The 12,082-nt window shown below is 45.5% G+C and overlaps 1 protein-coding gene across 1 annotated transcript; it reads right to left on the reverse strand.

Moving 5' to 3' along the window:
- Positions 1–317: 317 nt before the first annotated feature.
- Positions 318–7,229, reverse strand: Pou2af1 (POU class 2 homeobox associating factor 1). The gene is made up of 5 exons (XM_077797322.1): positions 7,160–7,229; positions 4,285–4,415; positions 3,801–3,843; positions 3,451–3,716; positions 318–632 (listed from the first exon to the last, which is right to left on the reverse strand). The coding sequence occupies exons 1-5, from the start codon at positions 7,227–7,229 to the stop codon at positions 318–320; spliced, it is 825 nt and encodes a 274-aa protein (XP_077653448.1).
- Positions 7,230–12,082: the final 4,853 nt, after the last annotated feature.

The raw sequence follows: 12,082 nt of genomic DNA on the forward strand, positions 1-12,082 counted from the left end.
GAATGAGAAGTGATAGAAATGGAAATGAAGTGGATTGCAGAATTGACAAAACTTGGCATCAAATATTATCCCTAATATCCTGAATTTCTCTTACCAAAGGAAGAGGACTGGAAAAAAAAGAAGAAAGAGAAGTAGGGAGAAAGGGAAGACTACAGTTCTAGCTTCGTGTAAAAAGTGTAGTTACGTTATGTTTTGATATGATGTTATGAAATGGTCATGTTATAAAATGGTTATTCCAGATATGAATCTGAGCTCAACTGCAAGCTTATTTTTAAATCCCAGTTTCAGGGGAAAGGATTCTCAAGTGGGATCCAGCCCTAAAAGCCTTCCACGGAGAGGGTGTGGTTAAGCTCATAGGTGTTGCTATCTTCTTCCTCCAAGAGCAGCTTGTCGATGGTCAGGGAACTGATGGCTCTCCTGGGGTCATCCATGTCCTGAAGGACTGGTTCAGGAATAGAGATGGGGAGCTGGACAAATTGAGGCCCAGGCAGGGTTGGGGCTGGAGGCTGGTACTGCAGGGTGGAGGTGGGCAGTGTGGAAAGAGGTTGAGCCCACGGGAAATAGGTGAGGGGCGCCTGGTGCTCTGGGCCCTCCAGCTGGGGTCCCACCGTGGGTGTGGCAGCGCTTCTTGTCTGTGATGAGGAAACACAGGACCAAGGTTTAGCAGCCCTGGCACATCCACCTGCCCACCCTTGACTCAAGAATCTCCAATTCTTCCTTCAACTCTGCCCTTCCCTGTTTCTCACTTCAGGGGGCTCTACCTCCTCCTTCTCAAAACCTCCCTCAAGGGAGAGTTAGACACACTTAAATTGTATCCATCATCTGTCACTTACTAGCTACATGTTCTTGCTTATGCTACTTCCCAACTCATAAGCTCCATTTTTCTCATCTATTAAATGGGATACAATTGGTAATGAAGTCATAGGGTTGAGCAAATTAGAGAGGATTTTCTAGATTTCATTGAATATAAAATATATCCCAATTTCTGAAACCTTAAAATGTGAAAAATACATGTATCTTAAATTCTGAATTATACATGTTAAAGAATGAGGTTGTCACATAGCCCAGAAGCTGTATCTTGGAGGTGGCCGCTGTCCTGCCCAGACACACTGGCTCCACACAGCAGATCTGGCCTCCTGAGGTCTGAGTGAACAACACAACTGCATCACTTTCTGGTGGTGACCTGGGAAGCCCAGCCATTCTGTGATGGGGGAAAGCACTGCTCTGTCAGTGAATATGGCCTTTCTCCTGCTGCTTGTGCCTCCTGCATCCTCTCCTCCAGTTTCTGAGCTGCAAATAGCCATGGCATCCCTGGTGACCCATGATGCTCCAAGGCCCAGGGCCATTCTCCCATGAGCTCCATGAACCAAAAATCCCACCTGTACAGTGACTATCTCACAAACCTAGATCCCGCCTGCCAGAGGCAGCACCTAGATCCTACTATTCTTTCACAGTGGAGGCAAGTAGGCAGAAGTAGAGGTTCTCTGCATGAATTGATGTTAAGATGGCCAAAATTTCCCCCTTTCATCCCTGTTCCCTTGTCATCTCTCTCCAGTTGCCACTATGCCTTGAAAATAAACTACTGGAGTCTTTTAGAACACAATTTATTGTTGTTGTTTTTTTCCCAGCTTCCATATTTGGGTCCAAGAGGTCTAGAGAAGGGTCTGGAGTTCTGCATGTCTAGTTAGATCTTAGGCCATGCCAATGCAACTGGTCCAGGGAGCACAGTTTGAGTAGCAAGGCTTTAGGGTGTTTTTCCATAGCATGTTGGAGCTGGAAGCTCCCCCCATCCTGGCTGGTGTGCACATTTCACTGTGCACAGCCACTTCATCTCCTTTGACATGAGCCTCAGGAACCCAATCCAGCAACCTGAAACTAGACAGGATCTGGAAAAGCCTGATTATTTCCATTACTTCAAAAATCCAAATGGAAACCCTTCATTTTTGTGTCCTCAACTTCTATAGGTCAATTACAACTGCAGGGTTCCTTGTGCAGGGGTAGAATTACACTAAACCAGCACCATACAGTTCTTATCTCTGCTGATCAGGAGTGCTGACTGGTAGCACAAGCCAGCTTTGATGAGTTAATTCACAAAACAGCAAAACAAATAAATTATTTCTTACTAAATACAGTTTGTTTGCTACACAGAACATTTCAAAGAAGAAGGTGGGGATGATGAAAGGGAATAAATAAAGAAAAGAAGCCTTGGTAATGAAATGGCTGGGAACCATTATGTCCTGCCCTCTTTGTCCCGGCCAAGGGCCCCTGATATGGAAATGACTTGCTTCATCTTTGGAGCCAGCCAGCACACAGGGCCCCCTCCTCCCTCACTGTAGAAGCAGAGACCTTCATGTCAAGGATAGCCAGGTGGGCCTTCCACAAGCCTTCCCAGGAAGGTGCTTAGAGGCAGGGAACAGGTGTATCAGATGACACTAGACCCTCCAGGGAACCCAAGGGTCATGGAGAACCAAAACAAGCTCCACCTGGAGGGTGGCCTCTATGACTGCTCAGGAAACCCAGCTCTACTTCCCAATTTCCCTGGAGTTCAGCTGGGTACCCCTACAACTATCAGCCTTTTCTTTCCTGCACACTGGAGGGACTCCCATTCCTTTGGTCACATATGTCACACCATTCACAAAACTATGACTGCCTTCCCCCATTCCTGGGGGCAGGAGTGGCAGAGAGCAGGACCTTCTTTTCCTGCCTGGCAGTTGAAGGAGGGCGTTGGTTGACATTGCTGGCAGACTTTGATATGATGACAGTGAATAATTTATTTATTGAGTGAGTGATTTCTGTATGCCAGGAACTGTGCTGAAACTTCCACATGCATAACCTCATTTCATCCCAACAACCTCCCTCTTGTTAGTATTTCCATTTTACAGATGAGGACGCTGAGGCTCCAACAAATCAAGTTAGTAAGCCAGGGACATACAGCTTAAAGGGTAAAGGGCTGGATTTGAACACAAGCAATCTGACATTAGAGAGAGAGCTCAAAAGATAACAAAAATACCCTATAGCTGGGTCTGACTCAAAAATACAGTTTTCTGAAAAGTTCTGTCATCTTTTGCTCAGCCTAGAAATCTTCCCACAATCAGTGAAAAATCACTCCCCAAATCACTCCCTTATTGAATTGAAAGGCAGAGTCCACCTGGTATCCCATTCACTAAAAACTTTGTCACCAAGACTCACTGCTTTCAGGCCAGCTGGGGAGATTCAGGACAGAAGCAGGAGCTCTCCCCAACCAAAAGGAACAAAAGGCACGACAAGACAGGTATGTTTATGGGAGATAGTTAGGTAAATGAAAATAGGAGCAGGCCTCCCTGGACATGGTAGACTTGGATGACCTGATGATCCCGGGAACCAACTCCAAGGAAGACCAGGGGTCAGAAAGCCCTACTTCTAAACAGGTGCCTTAGGCAGGCAGGTACAGCTCTGTTTTGTGTGACATACCGTGACGTTGGTGATGAGCGGAGGGGAGGCGTAGGTCAGCACTGAGGAGGGCCCCACAACCGTGTAGCTCGGACACACGGGCTGCACATACATGTCAGCTGAGTAGGGGCAGCTGACAGCTTCATGGGACACATACTCAGTGTAGGGTGTCCATGGGGTCAGGGGCTGGAGAGTGGCAGGGGCAGGTTGGGAAAGCCAGCCGGCACATAGGGCCCCCTCCTCCGTCACTGTAGAAGCAGAAACTTCCATGTCAAGGCAGGAGGGACCTGTGGAAGAAAGGAAATTATAGAACTGCCCATGCCACCCAGATGAGGGGACTGAAGGACACCAGGGCTGTGGGGAGCTCTTACCCACTGTGGTGTAGGTCGCCAGGGGCTGATGGGGCAGCACCACCTAGAGGGAGAAGACAGGACAGGACTGGTGCTTAGCCATCTTCACTCAGTTCTAGGCAGGGAACCCATCCAGGGACTCCAGGGTAGAAAGCTTAGGCAAGACTCTCCCTGATCAGAATAAAACACTCCAGCCATTTAGAGGGATTTGTGTTTCCATTTTGCAAGAATGCTGTGATTTAGGGAAATGGCATCTTTCTCTTCCCAGAAGGAACGCCCAACTCACACCAAGGTGTGTCATTCACTTCCTGAGGCCTCATCAACAGCTCTCTCTGTTCTATGGGCTGAGCAAGCCGGCCCCCTGCCCCTCATCCCACCTCAAGGAACTAGGTCCATCTCCTATACATCCCCGTGTAACTGCCTGCCTTCCTTCCCCCAACGGGTACACCCCTGCCCAACCCTCTGTGACCCCCAACACACACACTGTCCACTGTGGCCCCCTCACCGCAGTAGGTGTAACAGCTGTCCCGCTGCTGGCATGGCCACGCTTCCTCCTCAGCAGTTCCTTCACTGGCTCCTTCACTCGGACACCCTGGTATGGCCGAGGTGGGGCCGGAGCTTGTTCTGGAGCTGTGGCTGTGGAAAGCAATGTCACTGGAACCTGTGGCCCTTCTCAGACAAACCCCAAACCCAGGTGCCCATTGTCTCAAGGATCCGCCTACTCTACTAAGTTGTGCTTGAACACCTGAGAGGACCACATGAGACTTCCTAGAATATTTCTCCCAGTATTGTCACTCTTCCTGCCCTCAAGCCCGCTGTGGCTCCTTCACACCCAGCAGTTGATGCCCAACCCCTCTGTCTAAAATGAAAGGACTTCACAGTGAGATCTGAACCATTTTTCTAACCACTTTGCACAGTAACAGCTACATACACTCTGATTCCACCAGAAGGTCTGTCTTCTTCTCTACATGGTCCCTATATGTCTTACCTCCTCATCTCTTGAGATTTTACCACGGGCAGATTCTCTCCTACGTCTTTCAACCCCTATAAACTATGGAATTTCTATAACCACAACTCAAATATTCCCAGATCTGGTTAGCATTCATCATAGGTGGCAGCAGAGGGTGGCAGAAAGATCTGGGACTCTGAGTCCAATGTCACAGGCCTCGAATCCTGCCCCTGAGACTCTGAATTTATTATTAAAAGAATATTCTGAGGAGTCACTTGACCTAATAAATAAGAAATTAGCTATATGCTTTGAATAAAATCAGACACACAGTAAGCACTCAAGAAATTTTTATCTGCATATAATATTATTTTTGGCATAAGTTTCTAATGCCACAGGTAGATTATAAACTTCCCAAGGTGAGCTATTACACCTTATTTATCTATATCTTCTCAAGTGGCATGTCTCTAATGAGTTCAGTAGCTATTTGTTGATTAATCAATTGGTGATTCTTTAAAATGTGCTTTCATTCATCTGTCTTTCACCTCTTCAGTACCTTTGGAATTAATGGGCTATAGCAAGTGGCACCTAGGTTCTCTGGAACACCCAGGACATAGGACAAACACCTAATGGTGAACTATACAACCTGGGATCAGGTTTTCCTTGCTGCTAAAAGGTTTTCTCTACCTTTGTAATCAAAGAAACTAAAAGCACCAACCCAAATACAAGAAACCAAAAGACCAATCCAAATATGGGCCAGATCACAGGGCTCTTCTTAACCAGGGAGAGCAAGCCAAAAGCAATCCTGCTATGCTGTGACAATGTGCCTGCTCAGACAGCCTGTGGTCTAGGGGCCCTGGATCCTTGGAGGCCAGGCCTAGATCAGCCAAGAGTGGTAAGAAGCACTGACCCTTAGGACTCACATACGGGGCCCATTATTATTCACTGATAAGGGCCCCAAGGACCGGTCTCTGAATCAAAGGCCCGGAAGCCTGAGTAGCTGCTAAACCCGGATCCAGAGTGCTGCCTTGGCTGAACTTTGCTCAGCAAATACTCAGCTGATAAGGTCCTGGGCCTGAGTCAGCACAAGACCTCCCTTTGGGCTGTAGGTATCAGCTTGGCCTTGCCTCAAAGCCCAGTAGGCAGAGAAGCTTAGGCACAGGTAGCAAGAAGGAAGCAAGCCCAAGGACAGATGATGTGCATCAGGCTAGTCTTCAGACACATCAGCTGGGGTCCCTCACCTGACCATGTAGCAGAATCAACCAGAGTGATGCCAAGTCTGATAGCCAGGCCCCTGCTCCCAGAGAATCTAATTTTGGGTAGGCCTAAGAGTCAACATGGATAGAAATCCCTCTGGTAATTCTGAAGACGTGCTGGGATTGGAATCACCGATAATTCATCCCTGATTTAACAGAAGAATCTGTCTACAACATCCCAATGGGAGATTAATTATCCTCATTTTAACTTTTCTTGTCATAACAAGGGTTCTGTACTGGTCTTCATTCACTCTTTAAAATTCCTGGGCACCATGTTCATCTTGCAGTCTAGTCAGGAATATAAGCAATAAAACAGCTACCAGCGGAATGAAGACCAAAGCCTGTGAAATTCAGGCTGACACATGAGTATACAACAGGAGAAGCTGGCCTAGTATCTGTGCCTCCGATCACCTTCATCTTGATTCTAAGAAGCAACAGCAATGAATGGGAGAGCCAAAAACACTGGTATTCAAATCTAGGTTGCTACTTACTGCTAGAAAATTTTCAGTTTTATTGAATGACTCTGGGCCTCAGTTTCCTCATCTGTAAAATGAAAATAATAACCCATTCCTAATACAATTATTGCAAGGATTAACTGAAGTGATTCACAGGAGATACCAAGGCCAGGCTCAGGCATATGGTAGATGCTTAATACATGTTTTTTTCTTCTCTTCCTTCCATCCCTTCCACTGTCCTTTGGAGAACTATAATGTCAGAAAGCTTTTCCTTCTACCAAACCTGTCTGTGGTAAGAAGAACTATATTTCCTTACATTACTTTCTAAAGAAACTCACAATTCATCCATTTATAGCTTTCTCCTCCATGAGATGAGGATCATAATGGTATGCTTGTTGTAGGATAATTGGATAATATTATCCTACAACCCTACAACATGTAAAGTGCTTGCAATAGAATTTGGCACAGGATAAGCATTTGATATATGTGAACTAATATTATCATTAGTAGTAATATCCTTTTTTAGCATCTGAAGGTCCTGGAGACCTGAATGACTTCCCAGTCGTTAGTCAATTCTTAGTGACATTTTTTTAACCCCAAGCATTCTTCCTGGGTGTATCACTCCCATATAAACTCCACTTGCCATGTCTGTGTCTGTTTATTGATGCCCCATGCTGCTCATGGAACCTAGGTGTGGCCTTACTTGGCAAACAGCAGGGATACCTGCTTCTCCCATATTCTGCTTACCCCTTCTCAGGGTCACCACAGCCACATCAGGGTCATTCACACTCATGTCATCCAACCCATGCTTGTTTCTAGCTGGACTTCCAGCTAATGCAGACTAAGGCACTGTACACTTGTGAAAAATTCAGGGTATGAAGTTATCTAGGGGTCCGAGCACTGTGGTCACCCTCTAACCTTAGCTAGGAGACAAGAAAGGCTCCATCCCATATGCACACATCTCAGCCCAGATCAAAGAGAAGTACATTGCTCTCCCCACTTTGATTTGCATATACAGTTCTGGGGAAGGGCCCAGAGGCCTCCAAGTTTCACTCCCTACCAGGAAGGGGACACACCACACACTTGGCTGGACAGAGACCAGCTGGGTACTTCCAGGATCTTGGGCTTCCTGCCTCCTGTTGTTTTTAAATCAATGAACAAAGAGGGTTTGGAGGAAGTGCTGCCAGCAGAGAGTATCGCCTTCTAATGCCTGGACTTCCTTGGAAGCCAGTGTCAACAGATGTGCCCTGAAACAACAGAGTGTATGCAGAGCAATTTCTAAGTCCCCGCCTCCTGCTATTACAGTTTGCAAAGTCCCACAGCTCCCAAGGTCGCCTGATGCCCACTCCTGTGTCCCGCAACCACCTGCCAAGGAATCCTGTAACTGACTTCATCTGAGCAGACAAGAGTGAGGCTGCTTCCAACAGCATCTGTGCAAAGTGTTTGTGAAATATCAGAATCCAAAGCCTCAGGACATTCCTAAGGGAGCCCAAAAGTGAAGTGCCTTTCACACCAAACTCTGAGGAGCAACAATGGACCTAATTCCACAGTAAACATTATGCTTCTAACTGCCACCAGTATGAGAAATGAGCCCACAAACACAACTTTGCAAGAGGAAAAGAAGTTTGTCTGAAATCATGATTGACTCACCTTGGGGCTGCTGGATCCCTGAATTGAACTAACTTTAAAACAGCTGAGCCAGGCACAGTGGCTCATGCCTGTAATCCCAGAAGCTCAGGGGCAAGAGGATCACAAGTTCAAAGCCAGCCTCAGCAAAAGCAAGGCACTAAGCAACTCAGTGAGATGCTGTCTCTATAAAAAATACAAAATAGGGGCTGGGGATGTGGCTCAAGCAGTACCGTGCTCTCTTGGCATGCATGCGGCCCGGGGTTTGATCCTCAGCACCACATGCAAACAAGGATGTTGTGTGCGCCGAAAACTAAGGAATGGATGTTAAAAAATTCTCTCTCTCACTCTCTCTTTAAAAAAAAAAAATGCAAAATAGGGCTGGGGGATGTGGCTCCGTATTTGAGTGCCCCTGAATTCAACACTCCCCCCCAAAAAAAAAGAAAAAAGAAAAGGAAGAAAAAAGAAAGCAACTGAACTGGAATATTTTAAAGAATTTTTAAGAATTATTAAAATAATGTTTTAAAATAACAATGAAAAAGACTATCCAAAGAAAATAAAAGAGCAGATTGAAATAATAGATACATCAGCAGAGAAGATGAAAGCCCAATTTCCCAAAGTAGAATTAAATAGAAATTTTAATAATCCCCTGATCAAATTGTAGCTCTAGATAGAATAGCCTTAAAGCCTGAAGGTTTCTTGCTATTTAGCATGTGGTTTGAGAGTCTTTTAAGTCTCCCAGAACATTCCTTTGCCCATCACAGAAAAATTTGTCCACCTAAACATGAACCTCTTGGCCTTCATTGGAAATCTCCCTTTGGGGGCTGAGAAGTTCACCATATTGCCTTTCCATATTACTGGAAGTCAGTTGCCATTAGGGTGTAGGGGAGGAATGAAATTAATTTAGAGCAAAACCCATTAATTTGGCCCCAGTGAGGGCTTCCCTTTTCCAAAATGAGCAATGAAAAAAAAAATATGAAGGTATAAAAAGTCAGCAGAGTGTATTTCAGTTCCCTCTGTCACACACCCAGACATGCTTCACGTCACAAAAATAAGAGTCCTGCAGCTGCCGTTCCACTGGAGACCACAGAGCATGACAGACTCGGGCCAACAGGTCACCTCACACAGCATCCCTGGCTGCATATTTGTGCTCGCTCTCTACCAAGCTAAGGATACAGGATTCTACTGATTTTAATAAGTATGGCGCTCCTGTTCCTTGATGGAGGTATAATAAAATTTTGCTGAGGAAATATGCAAAATTTTGGCACATGTTTATTTAATGATCCCATGCAAACCACATTGAAGCCACAGCACAGAAACTACTCAACTAAGGAGGCAGGTCACCAGGCACTGGTCACCAATAACCAACCTCTCTTCCCGAGCAGATCTAAAAGAGCCATGTCATACAGGCATTTATTCCCTACATCAGCCTCCAAAATGCTCTTGAGAGAAGACCCTTCTTCCAGCCATGTTCTCTTGTGATTTCCCACCAGTCTAGCCAGCAATTTGAACAACAGTTAAGAGAGCTGCTGGGTTAGGTGGGATCTCAGATAAGCATGCATCTCTATCACACAGGAACCAGAGAACAGAAATCTTTCTAACCCATCTTGACAACCCATCCTGACAATCTTGCCCACTGAGAAGTCTTTCCATTTACAACTGGTTGAACCTCAAGGCTATAGCCACACAACACCATTTTGAAAGATAAAAACTTTCAAGCTCAGAAGGACATGCAACACACTATCGATGATGACACTCTATTGATCGCTCCAGGTTACCACTATAAGATCTTTTGCAGCTGATCTTCATTATTATTAAAAAGAAAGAAGTAGATTCACTAAGGAAAAACAAAATTTTCTCTTTACTTACAGTAAAACAAAAAAAAAATGAACAACAGAAATATGAACCTAGGGCTAATGAATTTGCCCTAGTTTCTAACTGAAAACAAAGTCTGAAAAGTTGCTGACATTATTCACCTGAGTGTAAAGAACCTTGTTTATGGTCATGGCCTAAGAGAGTTTAGATCTTCTGGAAAAGTAGACTAAAGAATTTCCTAACTGTAATGCTACTGCTGGTGCTCTTTTGAGGGTGAAGGCCTGAGTCAAATTTGTTCTTTCCATTCATAAACAATGGCTGACTTTTCTCCAAGCAGGAAGAAAGAACTTGGGCTTTGGCCAAAGTTTGGACTTGACACACTACAGAAAGGCTTTCCCACCCAATTTACTCTAGATTGTAGTTTCCTTTTTTTTTCTTTTTTTTAATGTACTCCAACAAAGAGATTCCATATTCATGTAAATGTGGGCTTTCCATTCACTAATGTTTGAACTGAAGGGAACTCGCAGCCACGACATGTAAACACATCATTCATATATTCTAGAAATCTAGATAACACTTAAGGAAGAGAAGAAAAAAATGGATAATGAAAGCAGAACAAAGGCAGGAGATGTGGCTTTACAGTTGTTCAGAAGATTGAGAGAAAATGGACTAAATCGGGATTTGATGCTACTTGTCAGTATGCTAGGGCAGCTAGGGAGTAATGGCTGTCATGACCAGTAGGCTGGGATGTCTCTCTCAAGAGATCTCAAAGATGGTGGCTGATTCTGGACTGGCCAGAAAAGGGGAAGAGTCAGGGGCATTTCCCCTGCCTGTGTCCCCACTCTAAAGTACACATTCGTTCTCAACACCCTGCAGGATGCTCAGTTACCAACCACAGGCAAGTATAATGGGAAAAGCTCCAGTTACGTAGAAGTTTCCCAGACCTAGGGGTGCTGAAGGGAACTAGAGAGAACAGTCCTGATACAGAGAGCCAGGGCAGGCTTGCACCTGAAGTACGTTTGGAGTAACTGCAAAGGGTTGTTTAGTTTTAGAGACACAGAGCTTCAGACTGCAGGGGCCTAGGAACCTGGTGATTGCTATGTAAAGGAAGCCATAGCCAGTGAGGATACCCACCGTGATTACACAGGGACTCCTCTCAAGTTACTTTAGGTATAGATGAAAAGTCATTTGCCCACAGCCCACCCTGACCCACCAAGCTCCCACCTGAAGTGTTCCCACTCACAAGCCTTGAGTGTTACCTGGATTGCCCCAAATGTCCTGTATGTCCCTCAGAGACAGCCAAAGACCTCAAGTGCAAGAGGCTTCTGTGTAGCAGTAGCCCTCTGCTTCTTTCATCACAAGCACCAAGTGTTCAGATGTCCATTCCCCAGGTGCTCTCCTCACCTTTCAAACCACCAGTTCACCCTCCCTCCAAACCTCCCATGGAATAAGCAGAGCATGGAAGGTTAGTGGATCCACTTCTTTATTATGCAGAACCAGGTATGTTGAATGAATAGGTGACAAATGTCCATGTGTTTCCTGGTCACAGTCTTAAACCCCCAAGAACTCTGAAATAACCACACTCATATTTGCATGATGATCTGTGGCTCACAGAGCCCTTGACTCAAAAGATTTCATGTGAGGCCTCACTACAATCTCTGAAGTCGATGCGGGAGGCATTTTACTCTCCCTCCCTTCTTTTACAGATGAGGAAAATGATCTTTGGAGATGTTCGGTGACTTGCCCAATACCACACTTAAAACATTATCATCAAGCAAACCCAGGACCTCTGATTCCCAACAGAGTACATTTCTTCCTCATCCCCTTCCTCCTTCCTCCCTGCCCGAGCAAGTCCCATTTATTTCTCTGGAGATTAATCATCAAACGGTCTCTGAGTCAATCCTAACTCTCCTTTCAGTTGGAGTGTGGGCTTCAATCACTCTGACCCTGTCCCCCTTCATTGCTAGTTCCCCCAAGAAATAGTGTTTCTCAGCTGAAGGCAGTCCACAAAGAAACTTGCCAGCAGCCTGTTCACGTGAGGAGTGACAAGAACTGAGAGACTCAAACAATTCCCCGCAAGGTCTTATTTTTGGTATTTTTTGACTGAAATGACAGCAGACAGGTCCACCTGAGAAACCAGCTGCATCTGCCCGCCCTTTACAGAAACTGGGGTCACCAGAGCAGAAAGGGTTCCCATCTCAGATA

The sequence above is a fragment of the Urocitellus parryii genome, chromosome 4 (assembly GCF_045843805.1).
Source record: "Urocitellus parryii isolate mUroPar1 chromosome 4, mUroPar1.hap1, whole genome shotgun sequence".
Classification (NCBI taxonomy): Eukaryota; Metazoa; Chordata; class Mammalia; order Rodentia; family Sciuridae; genus Urocitellus; species Urocitellus parryii.